This window comes from Brassica rapa, chromosome A05 (genome assembly GCF_000309985.2).
Source record: "Brassica rapa cultivar Chiifu-401-42 chromosome A05, CAAS_Brap_v3.01, whole genome shotgun sequence".
In the NCBI taxonomy this organism is placed as follows: Eukaryota; Viridiplantae; Streptophyta; class Magnoliopsida; order Brassicales; family Brassicaceae; genus Brassica; species Brassica rapa.
In genome coordinates, this window is record NC_024799.2 from 11,536,990 (window position 1) to 11,563,476 (window position 26,487).

Below are 26,487 nucleotides of genomic sequence, written 5' to 3' on the forward strand. Positions count from 1 at the left end.
TTTCTTCATCTCCACTACTAGTATCATGATCATCATTTTGAAAAGAAATAGGGCTGAAAGTACCTCCAAATTGTTCCTCAGGACTGGATGCACCTTCGGTTTGTTCCTCAGGACTGGATGCACCTTCGGTTTGTTCTTCAGGCGAGTGAGAGTCTTCCATAGACAACTCCAATGTCTTCCTCACTTCTTCTTGCCTTTTCCAATCCCACTTCTTTCCTTCTTCAAACTCGACATCTCTTGATACTTCAATCTTCTCATTCTCCAAAATGAGAACTCTATAGCCTTTGGATTGGTTGCTATATCCAACAAAGACTCCACGCTTTGCCTTGACGTCTAGCTTCCTCCTCTTTTGATCTGGGATATGTATGTAGCATATGCTACCAAACATTCTCATGTGTGACACATCTGGCTTGTGTCCACACCACTTCTCTATAGGAGTGACATCTTCTTCTATTGCCTTTGATGGCAGACGGTTTTGAAGATATGAGGCAGTGTATACCGCTTCTGCCCATAACTTGAGCGGTAAGTCTTGTTCTGCCAACATAGATCTAGCCATCTCCACCAAGGTCCTATTCATGCGCTCCGCTGCACCATTTTGTTGCGGTGAATAAGGCAAGGTGACTTGCTTATTGATTCCTTCTTCTTCACAGAACCGGTTGAATTCTCGTGAAGTGAACTCACCACCTCCATCTGATCTCAGTGTCTTGATGGTACAATCCGACTGCTTCTCCACCATTGCTTTGAACTTCTTGAACAGTGAGAATGTCTCTGACTTTTGCTTCATGAAGTATACCCAACACATGTGAGTATGATCATCCAAGAATAGCAAAAAGTATCGGCTTCCATCAACAGACTGGTGCTGCATCGGCCCACATACATCCGTATGTACAATCTCAAGCTTCTCTCTTGTCTTAGTTTGAGATTCCTTTGGGAAGCTTTTGCGTGATTGCTTTCCAAGTCTACACGCCTCACATGCTTCCTTCTTGACTTTAAACTTTGGTAATCCCTTTACCAAGTCTTTGTCTTGCATTTGTTGCAACCTTTTGTCGCCTACATGACCAAGTCTCTTGTGCCATGTCTCCATCTTTCCTTGCTCACTAGCGCTCAAGGCCTCTTCTACCTGAGCCGAACTCATCCTGATTCGATAGCTTTTGTGAGTCATTGGGATATCCATTATCCTCCTTCCTTTTGCATCATCTATGATGCATCTCTTCTCTTGGAAACTCACCCGGTATCCGCTTGAAACAATTTGTGGAACACTCAACAAATTTTTCGCCAAACCCGGAACCAAGAATACATTTCTGATGGTCTTCTTGCCACCTTTGGTCATGACGGTAATGTCTCCTTTACCGGCTGTCATGACTGTGCTTCCATTTCCAATCTTTATTGGAACCTTGATACTCCTATCAAGCTTTGAGAAGTAACTCTCCTCCTTTGTCATATGATTAGTTGCTCCACTGTCTACTAACCAGACATCTTCCATCACTGTTGTTGCTGCTTCGCTCGCACTGAACAACATGTGATCTTCATTTGAATCTTCTTCGAGACTCACATGTGCCTTCTCTTTCTTCTTTGAGTAGCACTGATTTGCAAAGTGGCCTAACTTGCCACAATTGTAACACTCCTTGTTACTTCTGTGATCCTTCTTTGGATCTTCCTTCTTCTGTTTCCTCCAACACTCGCTCTCATTGTGGTTGTTTCTCTTGCAGAAACCGCACCACTTCTTGCCTCCTTGGCGCTTTGAGTTGTCTTGTGTAACACCAGAATTTTTGTGTTTAACACGAGCATCGAATGCTCCTTCACTGGTGCTTTCTTCTCTTGCAGCCAGCCTTGCTTCATGAGCCTTCAAGATCCCGATCAACTCTGTCATCTTTGTTGAAGTCAAATCGCTTGTTTGCTCCAACACACTGACTATGCTATCGAACTTGGCTGGGAGAGAGATGAGTATCTTCTGTATGAGTTGAACATCTGACTTCTGTTCACCATGATAAGTTAATTGATTTGCCAATTCAACTATCTTATCTGTGAAGACCTTAATGTCTTCATTCTCATACATCTTCAGATTCTCATACTCCCTTCGCAATGTTTGAAGTTTAATCAAACGAACTTGAGGAGAGCCTTCATACTCCTCCTTCAATGCATCCCACGCCTCTTTGGATGTTGATGCTGCTGCAATCCGTGAGAATATATGATCCGATACAGCAGTTTGCAAGATTTGCAAAGCCAATGTATCGTTCATCATCGCTTCTTCTCTAAGCGATCTTGCCCTTGCTGTTTCAGGGGTTTCATCCACTTGTGCTGGTGGGGCTGCTACGCCTTCTTCAACCACAGACCATAACTTCCTGGTCTTGAGAATGGTTGTCATCTTGATGCTCCAGAAGTCGTACTTCTCTCCATCAAATATGGGGATTACTTGATTCTTCATCGTTTCGAATGATTCCGAAATCGTATGACAAAATCCTCTAGCCTCCTTTTCTCCACGCCAAGTGTTTCTCTTACTAGTGCTTTTTCCTTTGTCCTCTCAAACGTAAAGCTCTGATACCATGTTAATCTTTTACCAACCGCTTGTGTTACACAACGATCACAGTGTGTTACACACGAGTTCGAGAGAAAGAATAAGATAGACGTTTCAGGCTTATAAACTTTTCTGAAAATACTTTTGTATTATTGAGATTCGGTAATATGTTTACAACAGATGATTGATCTTTATATAGAGATCGAATCAATACAAGTATAAGAGACACAACTCTTTATACTAAAGGACACAACTTGAAGAGTTACAACTCTTTGTGTAATAACATAAATAACTAACTTATGTAAATGTATCAAGGAGAGATTAGATTATATAGTTTAACAAATACAACATGGCACCATTTATGTAATATCTCAAAACCGAGCCCAAAAAATTATTAGGTTTAAAAGGAAATTTGTTAGGTCCATCGCCATCAGGATTAAACATAGGATTTACCTCTCTTTTTCTTATAAATAGAGGTTTCCTCTCTCTTTTTCTACAGAACAAAACCACAGACAAACCGTGGAGAGATTCGAAAACTGATACTAGGCTTGGGCGTTCGGGTCTTCGAGTCGGGTTCGGGCCGGTTCCTTTCGGGTCCGGGTCTTTCGGGTCCTAAATATTTAGACCCAATAGGTACTTAGAAATTTTCGGTTCGGGTTCGGATCGGTTCTTCTCGGATCCGGGTTGGTTCGGGTCTATAATTAAAATACCCATAAAATACCCATAATTTTTCGGGTCCATATCGGGTCCGGGTCGGGTTCGGGTACTTAGGATATAAAAAAGACATGAAATAACCAATTCTATCAAATTTAGTTAATATTTATCATATATATCTAAAATTTTACAAAATAACCTAAATGAAACTATTAATAATTAACATAAAACATTTTTAAACTCTAAATTTTACATTTTAAAGCTTTATATTACTTAAAAAATATTACAAAATAATAACAAATGTTGTTAACAAAAGATATTTCAACTAAATCATAAAATAATATATATATAAAATAGAACACAAAAACATTATAGTTTTAGATATACATGTTTTTAAGTCGGGTACAAATCGGTTCTTATCGGGTAGGATCTATTCGGGTCGGTTCTTTCCGGGTCCGGGTCTATTCGGGTCGGTTCCTTTCGGTTCCAGGTCCATTCAGGTACAAAAAAATTAGACTCAAAAGGTACTTATAAATTTTCGGTCCGGATCCGAATCGAATATTTTTAGGTCGGTTCCGGTTCGGCTCTTCGGGTCAAGGTTAAAATGCCCAAGCCTAACTGATATCTTAGCCGTCAAAATACCTCTCCTCTGTCTCGCCTCTCTCATTACAAGAAAATAGCTCTATTGCAACATAAAAATTGCAACGTCCATTTTCGTTAATAATTTGCTACGATTATTGCAATATTTTTGCAATAATGAATATTCTTTATAGTTTCATTACAAATTTATTGCAAAATAACAACTATAACAGACGTATGTTTTTTTTACTAAATTTCAAATTTTTACAACATAAATATATATATCCTGAAAATTTTGCAAAAAACATTCAACACTTTTCAATCATTGCTAATTTGCAAAAAAAAAATAAAAAAAAATGTGTGGCAAAAATGTGAAAGTGATTATACTTTCTTTATATATTTTTATAGAAAAAAATAAATGGCTTTCATATATTAATTACAACAAATATATAATATATATTTCTATTGTATATTTAAATATGTACACTATATTTTTTAAGTTTCAGATTGTTGAGATTTGTTAACAGTTTTATGTTATGAATTTTATTTTGTTTTGGTCTAATATGGTATGGCTTACTTATTCCTAGTCAAGAAAAAAAAAGGAAATTAGACAAAATAATCATTTAAATATTCGTTCAAAGATAATTATAAAATAACTATGCTATAAACGTAACTTTTATCTCTTTTTTCCCTTTAATTCAGATAAAGATAGGTAGCTTACAAAAAAAAAATTCAGATAAAGATAGGTCCAAGGTCTTTATCATTAAAAAAAGAATTAATAATTTCAAGAAAAATAAAACTAGATACATACCTTCTTCCAAATCATTAACGGAAAAAAATACTTCTCATCTCTTTAATTATCGACATACCCCAGAATCTCTTTCTCCACTTTTTGTCGTGAAACAGAGCATATTACAGCAGGTTTCATTAATATCACAGTAAGCTGACTCCATCTTTCTTCCTTTGATATTTCTTCTGTAGGTAATGTTACAATTTCCAGAAACGAAAAGAGATATAAATAAAAAAAAAGAGAATTATTGACCTCTGTTTTTTCATGACGATCCCTCTTATCTATTATGTTTCTCTCTGCATTTATTAGCTTTATAGTTTAAGTCTTATAAGGATTGACTTTTAAATTATTTGTTTAACCTCTGTTTTGATCCATTAAAAAGCAGATAATTGTGTTGCTGTTTCCTCCTTGATTGAACGGCTCGGAATTCTTACTTGTTGTCATACGATTCTGTTCACCTCAGTAAGTTTTGTTACATGCGCTCATGATACATGTTTTTATGCATTGAATTAATGATTTATTCAAGGTCTAGATTGGTTGATCGCAGATTTTTCAAAAATTCAATTGTCTTAAGAGTAATGATAATCATGCTACGAGGCAATGGATGTACGCAAGAATTGATCCTAATACCAATCAAGTTTCTAATGCATTTATAGAAGGATTGAAATATTTCTTGGTTGTTGCTAAAAACCATGTTTTATTTACTCAAAAGCAGAAAATATTTTACCCGTGTAGTAAATATGAGAATAGAAAATTTCTTGACGAGCAAACAGTTGTTGGCCATTTATATAACAGTTAGCCCATTTTTAGTAAAGTTTTACACTCTTTAGCTTAAGTTGTTTAGATTAGTCCATTGAGCCTTCCTTTTGTTTCTATAAACCCACATTTTTATTCTCCTTTTAGACCAAGCCTTTTTTGTGTTGAAAGAAGAGTGAATTATTCTCTAACTTTTTTTTAGGGAAAATTGAATAAATGAGACACTTTGAACTTTTATTTGTCACAATAGAATTTTTGATATTTTGGACAATTCTGGACATATTTTACTTTTTTTTTATGAAAAAAATAGTAAACTGAATTTTAAAAATGTTAAAAAATATCAAAACTATTGGAAACATAAGTATGACAATATATATGTTTAAATTGTTTTTTTTAAAGATGAATCATATTTTATTTCATCTTCTAGCTACAGTTACAATATTCATTCTGGTCATCTACTTAGTCTAGAAATCAGCTACTAATGTTTATACATAGATATATCTTTGGTATACAACGTCACCTATCTTTTCTTATATATTCTAACCATAGCTAGGTTACGTTACGTTATAATCAAGAAAGATGTCTTCCGTATACCTTTAGCTTGATAACGACATATAGCCACAATGCGTTGATATACCTTATCTATATTTGGAGCCATGATATGTTCTGTCTTTTACCTTATCTGGCGCTTGGGAAAGAATATGTTTCACATCTACTCTACTGTGTTCTGACTTCCCTAGGTTATACATTCTACAGGAAATCCGAAAAATATGGAAACTTCCATAATCGGGTAAAGATGTTTCTTAAATCTAAACTAAATCTTCCCTAAATATCTCCAAAAATATTTTCTCCCACGATATTTTGTCGTTGTTCTTTGTGTTTCTCTCTTCTTCATCGACATAATCATCTCTCTTTTCTCTATCAATACAACATGGTTCTAATCTATGTCAAATCTGGTGAATGGATGTGTAGTCGCGGTGATGACTGGAGTTTCGTGGTAGACAAAGAAAGGCGTGGTCGAATGGTAACATTAGCAACTACTACTACGTTGAAGCAGCTCAAGATAATGGTGTGTGAGGATTATGGGGTGGACCATAATGCCATTAATGCCGAGTTCAGTTATTCGTTGTTGAATCAAAGACGGAATCCTCCAATTATTATCACCAATGATCGGCAAGCATCTAATTTTGTGGGCTATGCAAAGAGGGAATCGTCTACTACCTTGTGTGTGATGTTCTCTGTTTCTGGTGTAAGTCAAAAGGAACGAGTCAATATCGATTTGAATAAGGAGCTTTGGGATTCAAGTAATGTTGAGGATGAAGAAGTTCCTGAGATAAATCGAGTAGAGTTTGTGAAGCCGTCAAAGGATTCTTGTGTTAGAAGAACGAATCATGTCGCTGCGGATGGTTGCGGTGCTTTAAGGAGTGAAAACATTAAACTTTGTCAAAACAATGGAGACAGTGATAAGGATGGTCGAGCTTGGAGAGGAGACTTCGTGAAGAAGGATCAAATTTTCACAAGTAAAGGGGTTAAAAAAAGGAAAAAAGTTTCCTAGCTACACGAAGTTTACGCTAATATGGTGGAAACCATCCACTGTATGAGAATGTGTCAACAACTACAAGAAATTTATGTTAATACATGTCACATGTACGAAATAAATAATAATATGGTGGTAACATCACAATCGAGTTTAATTGATTTTAAACTAAGTTAATGAGGTCAATCCGTAATTTACTAAACTTAATAAACTTAATTATTTATTAAATTTAATAAACTTAATTGATTTTGTTAATAAACTTAATAATTTATTAAACTTACTTAATAAACTTAATAAATTTATTAAACTTATAAAAATTAATAAAGTTATTAAACTCAATAAAATTAAGGGAAAATTGCTAAAAGAGAACAAAAAAACAAGGTTGTTGTCCCCTTGGTATAAAACCAACATGAAGTTGTCTCAATAGTATAATTTTTCTCATAATCCCAAAACTATCCCTATATTTAATCTAATTAAACACAATTTAAAAGTTAATTTGAATTTAAAAAAGAAGTTAATGGAAAAAATGAAAAAAAAATTGAAAGGCAATCGAAAAAAAAAAAACGGTATAGATATGCATCATAGAGAACAAGAGTTTGTGAGAAGAATCAAAAGAAAAACTATGGGAAAACCATAGATTGATGAAGAAGAGAAGGGAGAATCATTTTTTCTTTAATTTTTTCAAGTAAAATCGACCATAACACGTTTTAGGAAGTTAGAATATTTTTAGGAGATTTTTATAATATTTCCTTAACTGAAATTTCATTAATTTTCGCAAAAAATCAGGTATTCTTATCCGTAGAAGGCGACTTCTAAAAGTTTAGAAGAATGATAAAAATTTTGAATACATTTTCTACTTTGAGTAGACGTAAGAATACATTGTAGAAAACACATTCCCTAAAATTTAGAATACTTTATAAACGTAGAAGATGCATTCGGAAGGAAAGTGGATACCTTTACGATTAGTAGAATGCACATTCCTCTTTTTTAGAAATTTAGTAAATAGTAAAATGGACGTTCTAAAAGAAGTAGATGAACGTGTTTATTTTAGAAATTGTTTTCTACTATACTATTTTATGTTGAAGACGCATTCTACTTTTAGTAGAACGTATCTTAAAAATCTTATTTACCAAGTTTTTGAACAAAACAAAATTACCAGCTTGTGTATATGGATGTTTTATTAATTGTTTATATTTTTAATAATTTTTTTGATTCTCAAAATTATTTATTTCATTAGTTTTCAGAAATACAAAGGGTAAAAAGAAGAAAAAATGGACAAAACTAGTTTTATACCAAAGGGACAACAACCTGGTTTTTTTATTCTATTTTGGCAATTTTCCCTAAAATTAATCATTAATTAATAAACTTAATAAACTTAATCATTTATTAATAAACTTAATCATTTAATAAACTTAATAAATTTGTTCAATGTATAAAGTTTAATAAAATTTTTAAGTTTATTGAGTTTAATAAATTTATTAAGTTTATTAAGTTTAATAAATTTATTAAGTTTATTAAGTTTAAGTTTATTAAGTTTAATAAATTTATTAATTTTATTAAGTTTAAGTTTATTAAATTATTATGTTTATTAAGTTTAATAAATTTATTAAGTATAATAAATTATTAATTTTATTAAGTTAAAGTTTATTAATAAAATCAATTAAGTTTATTAAACTTAATAAACCATTAAGTTTATTAGGTTTATTAAATTATTAAGTTTATAAAGTTTAATAAATTTATTAAGTATAATAAATTATTAAGTTTTTTAAGTTAAAGTTTATTACATTACTAACTTTATTAATAAAATCAATTAAGTTTATTAAACTTAATAAATCATTAAGTTTATTAAGTTTAGTAAATTACGGATTGACCCCATTAAGTGAGCTTAAAATCAATTAAACCCGATTGTGATGTTGCCACCATATTATTATTTACTTCGTACATGTGACATGTATTAACATAAACTTCGTGTAGTTGTTGACACATTTTCATATATTAGATGGTTTCCACCATATTAGTGTAAACTTCGCGTAGTTAGAAAACTTTTTTCCTTAAAAAAATAAACAAGTCTTTTAGAGAATAAAACTTGGTCAAAAGTCATCAATTCTTGTTAAGAATTAGTCCTGGTCACCAAGGTAAACAATATTTTAATTTTGTGATCAATTTTGTGGTTAATACCAAAAATTAGTGCAACATTTATCTCCACTAAGACTAAAAATGTTTTTGGATTTTCCTAGGCTATATAATGCCCCCTCTCATTCCACTAAGAAGATAGTGAACAACAAAAATCTCTTCCACTTCTTCTCTTTATTTCTTTTTTCATTTGTCAATAAGAGTACACATAGAATGAATGTTTACTAAGCTTCTTATTCAAGTAATGTGAATAGAAGAAAGATAGTAGTTTTATCGTGAGATTATAATCTCAATACAACCGTCACACTACGGGGCGTATTTTGAGCTAAGGAAAGAAATTTCCAAGTCTCGACTCTGCAAAAACTCATTATCCATTTTGTTTGATTCATGGTATTTTGGTATTTATACAATGTTCTTTATAATCTATCTTACAATTATTCAGATTATGCCCCTTTATAAATTAAGGTCCTACAAAGTTTGCGCTCTCTTGGTTTTGGGGTCTTTGGGTTCGTTCTTCGTTGGCTTCTCGTCATCGTTCTGTCACCGGTGGCTGAGTTTAGAGTCTGAAGAATCATCACTGGTTCTAAGTGGTGGAACGTGTGAGATTTTGACAGGTTTCAGGGGCCATCGATTGCTCTGTCCTCTCTCTGGAGGCACATTTTGGACATCTCCATCTCAGTTATAAAGATGTGTCAGTTGGCTATATTCGGTAGGCGCGGTCTTTTTCTTTAGTTGCAGGTTCCCTTTGATGCGCTTCGGATCATAGACCCTGGCCAGGATGATGCGACCATGGCTGAGCCAGATGATTCTTCAACAAAGGATAAACCAGGATGGACTAATGGTGAGCATACTGATCTAAAACCAGCTGGTGAGACAGATGACGAGCTGAAACAGAGTGTGGACGAGCTGGATCCAGCTGAAGAGAGTATGCATGAGCTCAAACCAGCTGAAGTGAGAGTGGATGAGCTGGATGAGCTGGGTGAGCTAAGTGACACTACTTTGGAGCTGGATGAGTTAAGCGACACTACTTTGGAGCTGAGTGAGCTAAGTGACACTGAAGATGGAGCTGGTTTAGCTGTTGGACGAAATGGGCCTTGTTCAGCCCAAGGAAAAGTTCATAAAAAGTGCAATACGGGTTTGTTTCTTGCCAAATTCGACCAGCATTTTCTTCAGTCCATTTCAAACTCATTCTTATCAAGAAATATCTGAACAGAGTCAACAAAGAAGTTCGGGTCGTGGGTTGCATTGACTTCTTCAAAGTCAAGTCAAAATTCAACATCTCGGTTCTACAAAAGTCTTTAGTCTTAGTCTTTGTTTGTGTTTTCTAAGTTTCTAGTTTTCCACAATTTCTTTATGTTTTTCTTTGACCATTTCTACTATAAATATGTAATCTCATTCCATGAATAAGACAATGATTTTTTCCCTTTTTATGAGTTTATCTCTTTGTTCTTTGTAGAACACTTCTTGTTTCTTGTTGAGTTTTCTCCAAGTAAACATTCTCTATTTCGTTAGACTTGTGCGTCATATCAAGCAACGTTTAGAAGCCCTTCTTTTGTTGGACTTGTGCGTCATATAAAGCAACAACTGAAGTCTGGTAGTATCAAGATAATTTCCGTCCCTCTTGTGTCACCATTCAATTCACCAGTTCTCCCTTTTGGCGAGTTCATATCCCCTTAGTCCGGCTGAGTGATCATTCCCCTAATTTAGGGTGTATCACCCTTTCCCCTCACAGAAAGGCGGCTTCATGTTAATCCGATTTTCTCCTTGAGTGAACGCATCTTGGTGTTAGGTTCGTAGTCATCCTCAGGTATGGATTTATCGGATCTTTGTTCACTCTCTCAAGCTTAAGAGTTGGAACACATTCAGCAGTGTATGAGAAATGGGATGCATAGCTCCTTACCCTGATCAACCGATTCAGTAGTGAGAAACAAGTCTGATCTGGGGATGTTGAAAACCATTCCGACTTTGTCGACTTAAGCGAGGAGAGCACACGGTATTCTTTAGTAAATGGCAAAAAAATAGTTCGCTTTGTGCCTCACCCCATGGCTGCGTGATTTCTTCAACCAAGAGAGAGCCACTGTTTATAATCTAACTTCGGCTGCTACTCACGGAAAAAGTGTCAATTTCGGCTCCAACAATTTCAGTCGTGCCAAATACGACCCGAACAATTGATCAGTACCAAAATATGACCTCAACTCAATTATAATTCAAAAAAAACTACCAGAACTTCTTAAAACGTGCCTAAATCTACATTGACTCTAACAGGAGTTAGTCAACCGTTAACAAGATAAAACGACGTCGTTTTGATATACAAAGAAAAGTGCCAATTTCGACCCCAACACTCTCAGTCGTGAAATAGTCAGTGCCAAAAACGACCTCAACTCAATTATAATTTAAGAAAAATTACCTAAACTTTTTAAAACGTGTCTAAATCTACATTGACTCTAACAAAAGTTAGTCAAACGTTAACAAGATAAGACGACGACGTTTTGATATATATATATATATATATATATATATATTTTAAAATATATTCATTTCGGAACTCAAACCCGTGTCGGGATATCCTTTTAAAGGGGCACACTAACAACTAGACTAAAGTAATTTTTTGAAATATTATTAGAAATTGAAATTTCCCATTATATAAACTACTATTCTTCTTCATCTTATCCAATTTAAAACTTTTTTGATTGCTTTATATATATGTTTTAGTTATTGTTTAATATGTCTAATATTTTGTACAACATATCTTAGTGAAAGAAAGGTGAAATGCCTCTTAACATTTTTGAGAGTGTTGGGATCGAAATTGACATTTTTTCTTTATTTATCAAAACGACGTCGTTTTATCTTATTAACGATTGACTAACTTCTGTTAGAGTCAATGTAGGTTTAAGCATATTTTAAAAAGTTTGGGTAATTTTTTTGAATTATAACTGAGTTGAAGTCGTATTTGGCACTGAATCAATTATTCGGGTTGTATTCAGAACAAACTAAATTGCTTGGGTAGAAATTTGTACTTTTCCCGCTACTTACTCCCATGTTTTCGAAGTGGGACTATTAAAACCAAAGAACAAAATATACGCGCTACATATATAAAACTTTAATGGGCCCGAAATAGAATTGGGCTTTGGATAAAACTAAATTAAAAAATTGGAAGCTTTATTTTGGGTGGGGGTTGGCGGGAAAATGGCAGCGTCGTCTTCTCTTTCTCTCGGGAAAATCCCTTAAAATTCCGTTAGGGTTTTCTCAGGCAGTTGTGGAATCAATAATGAGGATGAGGAGGAAGGTGAAGCGAGAATCTGAAGCAACCGGCGAAGGCAATGGGAGGAGACATGTCGACGAGTCTGCGAAGAACAAGGGCGTAGATGACTCCGTCCCAATCGACGAGCCTCCGACTCAGGAAGAAGACCAGGGAATTTCTGATCGGAGGATTCTCAGATCTCAGTATCTCGCTCTTATTCACAAAATCAGCCGTACTTACACTCTCTCTCTCTCTCATTCGCCTGTTTCGTCTTGAAAAATCATGGCTTTTTGTTTTGTTTTGCAGATTCTAAAGATGATTTAACAAGGGTCGATTCTGACAAATTCTCCAGAATTTTCAGTGAATTTGAGAACCTGCACCAGAAAGGTAATACCTTTTTTTTATGAGTCGGAGATGTTCTTTGTTATCTTTCAGTATAAGCTTCATTAAGATCCGGTTTGGTTATAATTGATCTGCAGTTCAGAAGCCAAGAGAGCAAGTTGCAGATGCGGAGGCGTTTCTGGATATAGCAAACACCATTATGTCGTCTGTCAAGTCTCACTCTGCTAATGGGGTTTCTCCTGCTGACTTTGTTAATGCTTTGGTCAATGGATTTGGTCAGGCTTCTCTAGGGGTTGATGAAACTTCTCCTGTTTCTATCAAATGGAAGGATCTTGGGCTTGCTGTCTGCTCTACTCTTTTTGTATCATCTTTCGGTTGTTCCACTATGTGAGTTCTCAAAATAGCCTCTCAACATTGACCTGGCTTGCTAACAGCTGAGCATGTTCTGTTCTTTTGCCTGTTTTGTGAATCAGGTTGGGACCTATGAGTACTGAACTGAAGGAAAGGAAAAGGGCAGTCTACAGAAAGCGTACAAAGCCTGGTGAAGGCGTTCGTCCAGAGGAGGTAAGAAACGTTATGTTCGGTTAAGTTCCTGACTGATAATTTGCTCAAATGAAGTATATGTGATTCAATATTGCTTCTAGACTTTACATATGTAACTTTTAACTCCTCACCGAGTGTTTAGTATCTCAGCTGATCAGTGACGTTTAAGGGTTATTTGCGCTGTTTGCAATGTTGTATATGTCTGAGCACTGTTTAATTGGAATCTCTCTTCTGTTGATTGATTTGAATGCGATGGTTTGTCTCTGGAATTTGTTGATTGTTATGTTTGGATTTAGATAAGAAACGATAATAGTTGATTTGAGTACTGTATTGTACTACAGGTGGATGATACACAGTCTGAAGAGAAGACTGATACAGACAAGAACATGGCGATAATGTTTAACATCCTACGGCAAAAGAAGCGCGTGAGGCTTGAAAGTTTGATGCTCAACAGAAGATCATTTGCACAGACTGTAGAGAATTTGTTCGCTCTATCCTTCTTGGTCAAAGACGGACGAGTAGAGATCATTGTTGATAAGACCGGTTCTCATTTTGCCTGTAAGATCACATCTCCATCCACTGATGTCTGTTTCAGATATTCACTTCGTTTAGCTTAGATCTGATTTCCTAATTTGTCTCCAGTGCCGAGAAACGCACCTGCTGCAAATCTGGTGATGTCAGGGGAGGTCATCTATAACCATTTTGTGTTTAGATTTGATTTCAAAGACTGGAAGGTAATAAAGCAGAATCTCACTTAGTTATACCCTCAATGCGTCCTGATGATATCTTATTTTTGTGGTAATGATGTTTGTCTAACAGTTGATGTCTGAAATGGTGCCGATGGGCGAAGAGCTAATGCCACACAGAGAAATTGCAATCGCTTCATCTTCTTGTCCCTCAGACTTCCCACAAGATTCTCAGACAACGCCAATAAGAAAATTCTCGAGAAACCGAGGTTTGGTTGTACAGGAAGATACTGTTGTTGAAGATTCTCCTGACATCGAGGGGGATGGAACTCGAAAGAGATGTAAGCGGAGACTCGCTTGAGAACATTAGTCTTGTTGTATTTAGTATATAACTATATAAGAGTAGTGTGTTAAAAACTCCCGATGCTGTTTGGTTTTGTGACATTAACTTAACTACAGTTTTCGTCCGCGCTACACGCGGAAAATAGGATTAAATATATTTTGTGTAGTATTAAAATTTTTTAATAAATTTATTATTATTTATTGTTATATGAATATTTAGGTTGAGTTTATTTTTATAATTTTTATTAAGTTTTATAAAATTATGCGCGGAGATAGGATCTCTAGTGAGAAATGTTTCACCCTTGACAAAATATAAGAAATCAATTTTAGTGTATTTTATAACATTGTGTAATTATTTATATTTAATACCAATACTATACAAAGAAATAAACTTATATATTAAGTTTCAAATTTTATTAGTTTAAATATATTAGTCACCTATTTATTTTTATATATACTATTTTGATGTTTTGACATAAGTTTAGAAAAAATGTTTAGCATTCTCTTTTGATAGTATTTTCTAATAGAATCAATGTATTTCTTTAATAATTTTTTGTTTTGTAATTTTAAATAGTATGTGTTTAAATAGTTTTTATTTATTTTAAAACTGATATTTACTGTTAATTTATTTTTATTTTTATAATATAACTAAAATGAAACATTATTTTCAAAAAATGTAAACCACTTTAATTATTTATATCACAATTACAAATATAGATATATCAAACATAAATAATTATATTATATAACTATTTGTGCTTTATCAATTAGTTAGAATATGTACATTATAACATACAATTGCGAGTTAGCATATGAAATACTTGGAGCAGATATACACATGTCAGAATAGGAGGGAGGGATTCGCTAAAGCTCTAATTAGGTATCTCCAAAACATGTTTGATCACCAAGAAACACATCTAATTAGTAACTCGAATCGAAGAAATATTAAAAGATCAAACGAATAATAACACTATTATACAAACAAAGATTTTGAGAGATAGATATTTTGAGGAGTCCCTACCTTAATTTCCTATACAGTCTCTGTTAGCTTTTTCCTTGTTCTCATCTTCTACGGCTGGTTTTTTCGTGTAAGTTTTTTTCGACTTTTTATTTTTGTAGACACCATCCATGCTTGTAAATTGTAAGTTATACGTTTATAACTTTCACAGTTACCTCGTCACAGTACTTTAGACAGCCATAGTCCTATCAGTTAAGGAAATGGAGATCGCATGAAAACAGGGGATAGTATAACATAAATCTTCTGACAAAATGTATCATTGTCATCTGGACATTTACAAATTTATAAATTTTAGCTCTAATAAAAGATGAGCATTCTCCCTTTGTATATCCAAAAAAAAAAAAGAAACTCCAATTTTCAACTTACAAATCTTAGAAGTTTACCAGTGTAGTAGCTAGGGTGCCATACAAATCTTCGAGGTTTACCACTGTTCAATCCAAAAAACAAAAGACTGTAATTTGACCCCAAAAAACGAAATAAAAAAGTTAAAACTCTTTTGCCTCAAGCAGCCAGAGATGTTTGAATGAAAGAACCGCTACGAAAAGATAGAGAGAGTGAGGTCATATAACAAAACGGTCAAAGGTTTCTTCTACCTTTTAATGCCTCAGGTTGCACATCTGTCTCAGCTTTCATCAATCTTCTTGTGAGATAAGCTGCGCTTTTCATCTTCCTCCCTTGCCAGCAAACCCAACATGAACCAAGGAATATAATAAAAAAAAAATTAATGAAACTGAAGATCAAAATATGGACATACCTTTTTTTCCGTTAAGTCTTTCATCATAGAGAGCATATTCTATCAGAATATCTTGTCATAACCCAAGTTTCGCAGCCTATCTCTCCTTCCTTTCCAAACGTCTTCTAAAGAATACAGTGATAGTCAATAATTTTGCACAGTTAGTTTCAATCGTTGAGAGAAATGTTTCACCCTCTCTTGAAAATCATAGTGATAATACTATTACCTCAAGAAAGATTGATACTGATAACCTTCAGTTTCTCTATGTTTTTTTTTCTCCAAACCATAGAGAATGAGAACCTAACCAAAATTTTCATATTTAAGAAGAGAATGAGAACCCATCATTATGAACTCACCACATGTGCTCCCCATAAGACATGTGCTTGTAGTAAAAAAAATGGAGAGGCTTACTACCTTTGGGCTTTTTGGTGTCCTTAGCACCCTCCTTCTCCTCTGCAGCTTTCTTTTCTTCCTCAGTCTCATCACCAAAAGGATCCATGTCATCATCGTCATCAGCTGCAGGTGCCTGTTCACAGAACAGAAAATAGCTAAACACATCATTCCTAACTTCATGCTTTGTACGTGATCTTTCCTCTCTTCCCGTTCTTCCTTGACCCCACCACCTTCTCTTCCTTCCTTTCTTCACACTCCGTAGCTTCTCTCCGCCTTCCTCCTCCACGTCCACCTTTTTTGTTAAGATACATTTGCACCGTCGCACACGCCGCATCATTTGTTACTACGTCCCATAGCCCATCGCTAGCAAGAATCATAAACTCATCTTCTTCAATCCGTTCCGTCACCGTAACTTCCGGCTCCGAGCTCACGTACGGTTTCAAGTAATTGTCTCCGATGGCTCGTGACGTGGCTAAAACGCCCAAGACTCTTCGACCATCCCAGTATATCACTCGCCCTCCTGCTTCTTGAATCTTATCCATGGACCGCCCTCCTGAGATAGAAAAAGACACAGCGGAAAAGATTAAGGTTGGAATTTGACCATTATATGGAAAAAAAAAACTTGAAACCTAAAAATTTATCCAATAATTTGGAAATATTCTAAAACCCCAAGAAAATCTAAAAATATTCAAAATCCAAAATAAAACCAAAAACCTAAAATAAAATAAAAATACTTGAAAAAATGAGAAAAACTATAAGTACCAAGAAAATGTATTCAAATACCTCAAAAATAAAATCATTAGTACCAAAAATATGCAATCAAAATATACCCAAAATCTGTGACAAACTATAAATATCCAACATCCCAAAAATATTAGGGATTTTTGATTTATTTTTTTAATTTTATAGATTTCTTGAAATTTTGGATATACATAGATTTCTTGAGGTTTGGAGTACATTTTTGATTTTTGTATGTTTACCGTTTTTCTCAGGTTTTATAGGTTTTCAGATTTTTTTAAAAGGTTTTCAGGGTTTTAGAATTTTCCAAAATTTTGGGTACATTTTTCGGTTTTTGGATAATTTTTGAAAAAATAAATAAATTACAGATGGCAGCTAGCAAAGGAGAAAGTGTATATGTGCTATTTGACTCAACGTGGTTAACCAATATTATTTCATTTCGACTGAAGTTTGATAGTTCATTTAATTTATTCGAAATAAATGTTAGTTTAAAATGAAATCGACATGGTATCAAAGTTGAAGTATTAATATGCAGCAGTGGCCCTGGACAGAAGCTATAGAAGCATGTGCTTCCGGCCTTTTACGAATATGTATAATTTTCTGCCGCCTTTTTAGTATTGTCTGTAGTTCAGTTGGTAATATCCGATGTTACCTTCTAAAGGTGCAGAGTTCGAACCTATTTTTCCAATATAATTAACTTTTCATCATTATTACCCGTTAGGTACAAATCTTTTTTACCTTTAATTACTAGTTCTAGCCCAATTTTTTTATGAGTTTTCAGGCCAGGCCTGTTAATACGCAGGATGAAAATTGTTAAAGTTGGTATTGACTATGTTTTCTTCTTGTTATAAGATAAGATACAACAATAAAAATGAGTTGATTATTGACACTATTTGTCTTTCCTTTACAGTGAGAGTCACTTTCCACTTATGAGACACTTTCTGGTGAGACCTAGGTGTGTTTTTGACAAATTTGTTCTTGTGGACGACGAGTTTCTCATATTTATGTGTTTTCGAAAGATATTTGCTGATCTTTTGAAACTATAAATCTCTTTTTTTTTGTCTACCAATTAGTGTATGATTTCTAATTGTTTTTATTTTGGTTTTTCTTTGTCAATGCCCAACAAATTTTAAGTAGATTTTATAATAAGTCTCCTAAACCTTGATTATATATCAAATATTTTCCACTAATAACATTTTAATTAATTGTATTAAATTTTAATTTACATATTTCATTGTTACATGATTTATACTAATTTTAATCATATTTTTCTTAAACTTTTAAAATTTAATTATAAAATCAACTTACGTAGTATAAACTACTTTATCAGCTTTGGATTTTGCAAGATTAAAATCATAAATGTATTTTCTAGTTTTGTGTTTGTTCATAAGATGTTAGTTGTAGTTTCACAACCTATTAATGTTACTTTTACATTGAATTGAATAAAATTATTTTGTTCTTTAAACCAAATTTTAGGTCTTTTTGAAAATTTCCCTTTTAAGCTACTCCACTTCTTCTTTTTTTCTGTACCAAGATTATGCAATGTTACTTTAGTTGATGTTTAAGATTAGTGTACACATATTAAAAAAAGTACAATTTTTATAAAAAAATATTGGTAACATTAAAATATTATTAAATAAAAATTAATTTAACCAATAAAAATACAGTATTATGTATTTATTTGCAAACGTCAAATGACAATAGATTTTTATATAGGATAGTGAGATCATCACTAGTTATATAATAAAAAAAATTCTTGAAACATCAAATAAATTGAAACCAAGAGAGTGTAATACTTTCATCCATAACCAAGCAATAGAGTACCGGCACAAAAAGAAAATTGTAAAGTTTGATGGGAAATGGTATCCTAAAATCGTTGTAATTTTAAAATTAGAGTGTTAATTAAAACACATTTTATTAGTAAAATATGAGGTGTTTGACTTGTATAAGTAACAAAGGAAAAGGTGAGATATGATAGAAATTTAAGGGGAGAACGAGCTTAATGTCTTCTTCCAGTAAGGGAAGGTTTCATATGAACAAGCTCTTCTTTATTCGCTCCCATGTCTAAAGCTAAACGACCAGCCTCTAAGAATCGTTTCACAGCATCTTCCATATACTTCTTCCCTTGAATCACAGTCATTCCTTTTCCTATTTCTTTAGGATATGTGTTGAGGAATTGAGCTCCGTCAATTCCACTCCGATCGATTCCGGCGAACTTCACGAATCAAGAACACACTCGATTTCACCCGGTTCGCGGTGTTAACGAACCGCTACGTCCGGTTAGGATCTTTCGATCCCCAACTTCCATAGATGAATCGGAAACCACCTCCGACGGGTTTATACACGAATATCACTCACCACCGATCACACTCTGATCGGTTTACAAGGGAAGAGAATCCTAGAGAAAAGACTACCCCAAGACCCAAGAATACAACCTCACTGTATCTCTCTCTCTTGATCTCTCTCTCACTCTCTTGAAGCTTTTTCGGGAAGAAGACGATGACTTCGTCAATCTCTCGTATCTATAGAAGCTGAAGACTTGTTTCTTTATAAGGATTAGTCATCGCACATGCCTCTCACGTGCTTTCAATAACTCTTCTTTTCTAAGACCTTCTAGCTGAGTCAAAGTGTTTCCCACGCTAATATTAACCCACGCTTCAGTCTTCAAGCTTCTTCTTCTAGTTCCATCATGTTGAATCATTATCTCACAATCTCCACCTTGATTCAAGCTTGAGAACTTCCTTGTAAGAGCTGCCTTTCGAACCCAATTGACCAGGCTCTAAACTTGGCATTTTATCTTCATGTACCTGCATAAGTCCCACTTATACAACCCAAACACATAGTAAATTTAATCAACTTACTGCACTATCAATGACACTAGAGACATTAGTCAAGCTCAATCTCAGTGATCACCAAAGTAATCACGTCCATTCTTGAGTTCCTGACTTCCCTATGTCTCCTCCTGAGTTTTACCAGCTTTGACACATTCTTTTGCAAAGCTAAACTCTCATTGATCCTGTGTTTTCATCACCTGGATACCTGAGTTAAACCACTCAGAAACAGAACATTAACAAGCAAAATAATCATCTCAGGCTTGTTAACATCCAACAGAAACCTTCCCTAAGCATGACTGCTTATTAGGTTAGCCAACCACACAGTTACCACTATGGTTTCTGTCACAACCATCAGCCTGTTAAAGTGATTGAGAAAACTTAACCTTTCTTCCTGCAACATGATTCTTGTGCTATAGCCGTTTGTTTCTTTGTCATGTGCACTGACCTTAGAAACGAACTCCCCTGAATCATTTGCAATAGGTCCTTGAATCACACATGCTTCAACCTGAAGCAATCCTTGATTCATACCTGCAAAACAATCTCAACCAACTATATGTTAGTTTAATTCAAACCTGAGATTGTACTTACAGTCACTTGTTTGAACTTTAAGCATCACTCTGCTCCGCTATTGTTTCCAATAGAACACGCCGTCTAACTCCACCTGGCTAGAAAGACTTTCGAAACATTGATCTTTGCTTAACCTTGTCCAAACCCCTTTCTGTCTCAGACTTGCTTGTATCAGACTTGCTCCAGCTCAAGCAATCTTCCAACAGACCTGCATCAACACCTTAAACCTTCCTGATGACGTTTTCTTTCAACCTTGTCTCACACCAACTGCCTCTTGTAGTGTTCCTGAGACTCACTCTGCATCAGCCCTTAAGATATCTCCTCTAGAACCCTGATATCTTCTCTTTGCTATGCCATCCTCTAACACCTTTACATGTAGAAGAAAACCACACCAGACTTGGTGTTTGCATCACATTCTGTCTCAGACCGAATCCATACCTCATTCTGATTCGCTTCAGTCTTTGAACATGCCTTCAAAGCCTGTAAATCTCCCGTGAGTAACAATCCTCTGTTATCCCTGAGCAGAAACTTTCCTTCGCTTCTTTGTGATGCTCCCAAAGACACAAGTAGACCTCACTTGTTCTTAACCCCAATGCAGTTTTACTCCTCTGCATTTTCATTCAATTATGAATGCCTTCAGTTGCTTAACCTTCTGAGATGACCATACTTCCTTATCCGTTGACCCTGACTTTGAAGCTATCGTTCTTGCAGGCCCTGCAACAGACCCTGCAACTAGCCTTTCTTCAACGTGTCCTCATCTCAGATACTCACACCACCATCTCCTTATCCTTGAGATGCCTGCAACTGACCACTAGATGTTCTTACCACCATCAATCACTCCACCAGACTTGAGCAGCCTCCACTTTTACCTCTGATGAAACCAACCTGTGACTGAACCTGTTGACATCTCTTTCTGACCTTGGAACTTTGTCTTCTTCAGATACCAATCACCATGACTCCTAACAAAACCAGTGACACATTCCCTATTAACTCCTTCTCGCTGTGAGCTAACCATCCTCTGAAACCGTCTTGACTTTAGTACTCCACCTGCAGTTAAACCTCTTAAATGGCTTATACTTTATTTACTTGCAGAGACTCCACCTGAAGCTTGAATCCTTCAACAAACTCCAAATATTTCTCAACTTAGCTCCACCTTGAGAGTTAAACATCACTGTCTCGTTATTCAACCATGGATCATTGCTTGATACTGTGTCTCAGCCTCATGACACACACTCATTGTCTCTGCAGCCACTGAAAAAAAAATCGCTTATACCAGAAGATCACCACAATGCTTCCATTTGCTTCTTTGTGCCACTTAACTTGAACTGGCTTTCACTGCTGCAAGCATTCCCTCTTTTGAATGTGTAACTTGTGTCAATCTTTGAGACATTTCTCATGTTGTATCTCTTTGACATCTTGACTCTTCCTTGTCACTGAACTCTGACCATTCAGAACAGAACTCCTGCTGCCATCTTCAAGTACTTCATTACACTAACGAACCGAGCTTTTGGCCGTTAGGAATGTACCATTTTAAAGCCCACTGTCAAGTAAACTAGAAAATACTTCCCTTTCCATAGGTTTCTATACCACTGATTCCACCATCAGTTGCACCAAGAGTAATCATCTTCCCAGCCAAGTTAAGACACTACTTCCCTGTGTCACAACAGCTCTGACCTGAGCTTGTCTCAGTTAATGCAATACACCACAAGAGCTTCTTGCTTCAGCTCCCACATGAGCATTTATGTTTCAGCAGATCAGACTGTCTATTTGCTTTACACACATCTATTCTGCTCCAAACTGATTCCCTCTTGACTTTGATAACACTCTTTGCCTCCTTCTCGCTACTGATCGAGACCTCCTTGAGTTTGTTCAGCTTGGTTATCCCCTCACACAGCTCCACCTCGAACTGTGCTTCTTTCTTGTTTTGACTCTGCCTTGATGTCTTTGTAATTCATATCCTCTATGAAGAACCCATGCTGACTGCCGACATCCTCTTCACATATGATAACCACACGCTGAAGCCTTCATCTGATGAGACCATGCTGAACCTTGAACTCGTTGATACTCTCTGGGCTTTCTTCTCAGAAACTCCTCTGAAAATAACACTGCTCCACAAGTTCTTCTTGCTGCCACTGAGAACTCCAATATGATCTTGCCTCAGTCTCTGTCCAGCCATCTTTTGAGAACGTTCACGTTCTTCATGTTCTTCCCACAGACATGAACTTTACCCAGATGTATTCTACCTCTGGAGCTTCCTTGTAGAACTCACTTCTGGCCTTTTACAATTTTTTTTTTTTTCCTTCATTCCTGGATCATATCTTCAAAGCTCACCACGCCTCAGAACTAACCATCTGAACCTCACAGATTTCATGATCAACCTCTTGACCACATTCACCACGTTCTGTAGACTTCCCAGATTTTGAGCTTCTGATCCTTACCTCTGAGACTAATCAAACACACAAGCTTCCCTCAAATCTGAACCATAACTTGAAAGCCTTCAAAGTTATTTCCCTGCTCTCATAAACTGATTTTCTGGTCTTGATCCATACTCAAAACACCATATACTTCTCTGAACTCTGAAAACCAAAACTGATGTAAAAGCTTCCACCAACACACAGTAGTCAAACCACCTAAGGCGTCCCCTAGTTCTTCGATCTAAGTGTGTTACCTCCTGCTTATTCCCCCAGCAAACACTTGAACACCAGCAGCACGTACTCCTTTCACACCAAGAATTTAACCAAAGAAAACAACTTGAACCTAGTACAACTTTGGCTATCTCCTTCTGCAAAACCAGTATGCCTCTCTTGTGTTCCAACCAGCTTTCAATTCTTTGAGAATCACCAACCATGAGTACCAAGAACATCAACGAAATACATCACACGATGTACCTTGTGAGTGCATCTAATCTTGACAAACATCCCTGATTTGAGCCTTACTCTTGCTTGATTCTTTCTTGACAAACATAACCCTGCGTCGAAAGCTCTCAGCGTTGAGACATCCTCCTCTCGTTAGCTGCCATGATTTCACCCTCTTGAAATCATCACCAGGGATGAGTTTCTTCCCTGAGACTCTGTCTTTCTTCAAGACCGGCGATATCAACATGAACCCAGCTGATACCTTCTCCTTCCTCAGCTCGAGACGTCTCCGTAACGGTAAACCATACGCTCGTCTTCTTTGAAACTTGACGAAGAGTACGTTATCTTTGATTATCTTTCCTCTTTCCAGAACCTGCAATCTCCATCACATAACAGATTCCAGACTCCATAATTAATTGATCCAAGATCAATCACCAACTTAGCTCGTGATATCGCAAACCCGTAACGATTCATCTTTCTTCTTCCTCCGGTTCGTTTCTTGAACGAATCACTTGAAGATCCGAAGCTAATCCACGCATCGCCATAACCTTGCGCTCTGATACCACTTGTTGAGGAATTGAGCTCCGTCAATTCCACTCCGATCGATTCCGGCGAACTTCACGAATCAAGAACACACTCGATTTCACCCGGTTCGCGGTGTTAACGAACCGCTACGTCCGGTTAGGATCTTTCGATCCCCAACTTCCATAGATGAATCGGAAACCACCTCCGACGGGTTTATACACGAATATCACTCACCACCGATCACACTCTGATCGGTTTACAAGGGAAGAGAATCCTAGAGAAAAGACTACCCCAAGACCCAAGAATACAACCTCACTGTATCTCTCTCTCTTGATCTCTCTCTCACTCTCTTGAAGCTTTTTCGGGAAGAAGACGATGACTTCGTCAATCTCTCGTATCTATAGAAGCTGAAGACTTGTTTCTTTATAAGGATTAGTCATCGCACATGCCTCTCACGTGCTTTCAATAACTCTTCTTTTCTAAGACCTTCTAGCTGAGTCAAAGTGTTTCCCACGCTAATATTAACCCACGCTTCAGTCTTCAAGCTTCTTCTTCTAGTTCCATCATGTTGAATCATTATCTCACAATATGCTGTAAGTACATCATCTCCTTTTAGAACCGCAGCTAGTTGTACAAGCTCTTGCTGAAACTCACTCAATTTAGCATTCTCATTCGCCTCAGTCATTCTTATCTTAACCGGTTCGGGTAACGTCTCGGGACAATCAGTTCTAGGCTCTTTCCGGATTTGCAAAATGTTCTCAAACGTCCCTGCCCATTCATCTCTTTTTGTGAGGAAAGGCGTCGATAGATTGAATAGTTTCTTTACAGTCGCCGGAATCGAAGAATGCTCATATTCAGATGATGGGAATGGTGACCCGTTTGGTCCATGTACGACCGTTCCTTTCTCGATCCATGGAGACACAGCTATTGTTGGTACACGAATACCTAAGCGGTTGAATTCGAATAGGAATGGTTCTGGTCCGACTATACCGTCCGGGCTAGGCACATTGCGAACCGGTGTTGGAACGTGGTCGAAATATCCACCGTGCTCGTCGTAAGTGATCAAAAGTAGGGTTTCGTTCCATTGTGGGCTCGCTCTTAGTGTCTCGTACACTTCCTTTATAAACTTCTGAAAATGTGTAACGAAACATTGTTGGACATTAGAAAAAACATTGGAACATTTTATTTGCACTTCATTTATAAATTCTATAATATTAAGTTATTTTATGATAAGTAGCTTAGAGTCTATGTCATGCAAATTTATATTTTTACATTGTCAAAGAAAAAACATATACATCCAAACATAAAAATTACTAGTCTATTATTATTAACTAATTCATATACTTAGTAAAATATTTATAAATTACATAAACCATAATGTGAATATATATATAAGTATTAAATATTTTCAAAGTTATATTAGCTATGGAAAAATTCTATATAACTAATTTTTGTATATTAAATTCTATATAACTAATTTTTAAATTTGATTTTTTTATATTTTTAGTTTGAAGTAAGTATTTCTATTATATGTAACACAATTAACTAATAAAATATGAAGAATCAATTTCGAAATTTTAGAGTTATGTAAAAAAAATATAATTATGTATAGAAGATAAATTATCTTAGTTTAAAAGATTGGAATCTCATCCCGAATAAATTCACGGAAAGAAAAAGTACTCCAATAACGTACTTAAAATATAAAACCCCCTTTTTTTAAAAAAATGTACTAAATAATACTTTTTTACGTGTAATAGTTGAAAATTGACAATTGAATATCGATCTAGAATATTATTTTAATATATCTAATGGTAAAATTAATTGTAATAAACAAATTTCGAATTTTGTAATATTACATGAATTAGAAGTCTTTAAAATCTAAAATCTATTTTATTAACATAATATTTTTTTTCATTTATTATTTTGACGTTACAAAATATTGCTTTAGTTTTATTTGTATATTATTTTTTTAATAATTTAGTTTATTTTTAAGTAATTTTAAAATTATCAAGAATATAATATATTTAAATTATTTATTTAAAATATATCCAAATATGATGTCTCATTTTTATATGTGTTTGCGTTGAACATATTTAATTTGTAGTTTGTATATTTAAAAACATCTTGGTGCATGCCGTTCTATGATTTTAATAAATGTGTTTTCATTTCATTTTTATTACTACCAACATGATTTTTAGTGATCAGTGATAATGTATTTTTAATGTTATGTATTATATTTTATCGTATATTTTCTAACTCTTCATGCGTGCACTTTTTTTAAATCATTTTAATCAGATAATAGGTTTAAAGATGTAAATAAAACTGTGTATGTTGTAAATTTATACTTTTTAGTATAACTGAGCACTATCAATTATGGAAATTATTGTGACAACCCGTCCCGTGGACCACTCGCCCCGTAGACCCCAGTCTCACAGCGCTGCAGCGCATCGACCCCAATCCATCCCTTATGAGTTCTCACTAACTCCATAATTAGGTTGTTGGTGAGCCTCGAACCCAGAACCTCACCCTTTAACAACTCTCTCAACAATCTAATTATGGAGTGATAGAGAACTCATAATCGAGAGGTTGGGATCGGTGCCCTGCAGGACTGTGAACCTAAGGCCTACTGGGCGGGTTGTCACAATTATATTATGATTTTATTTTACTAAATCTTTATTTCTGTGTATACTTTTGTTTTATTTTGTA

General features: G+C 35.2%; 1 protein-coding gene and 1 non-coding gene across 3 annotated transcripts; one reads left to right on the forward strand and one right to left on the reverse strand.

Annotated features, from left to right (window-relative positions):
• Positions 1–2,961: 2,961 nt before the first annotated feature.
• LOC103868585 (non-structural maintenance of chromosomes element 4 homolog A) lies at positions 2,962–15,572 on the forward strand. 2 transcript variants are annotated; one of them, XM_009146676.3, is made up of 9 exons: positions 2,962–4,686; positions 4,924–5,000; positions 12,215–12,437; positions 12,512–12,592; positions 12,685–12,934; positions 13,021–13,111; positions 13,432–13,648; positions 13,733–13,824; positions 13,910–15,480. In XM_009146676.3, the coding sequence occupies exons 3-9, from the start codon at positions 12,233–12,235 to the stop codon at positions 14,135–14,137; spliced, it is 1,164 nt and encodes a 387-aa protein (XP_009144924.1). In that variant the 5' UTR covers positions 2,962–4,686; positions 4,924–5,000; positions 12,215–12,232; the 3' UTR covers positions 14,138–15,480. The 2 variants fall into 2 exon arrangements, with proteins under 2 accessions (XP_009144924.1, XP_033146914.1); XM_033291023.1 differs by lacking the exon at positions 2,962–4,686 and having other exon boundaries at positions 4,921–5,000; positions 13,910–15,572.
• Positions 10,893–11,013, reverse strand: LOC117134502. The gene has a single exon (XR_004458687.1). It is a non-coding gene; the product is annotated as a U5 spliceosomal RNA (small nuclear RNA).
• Positions 15,573–26,487: the final 10,915 nt, after the last annotated feature.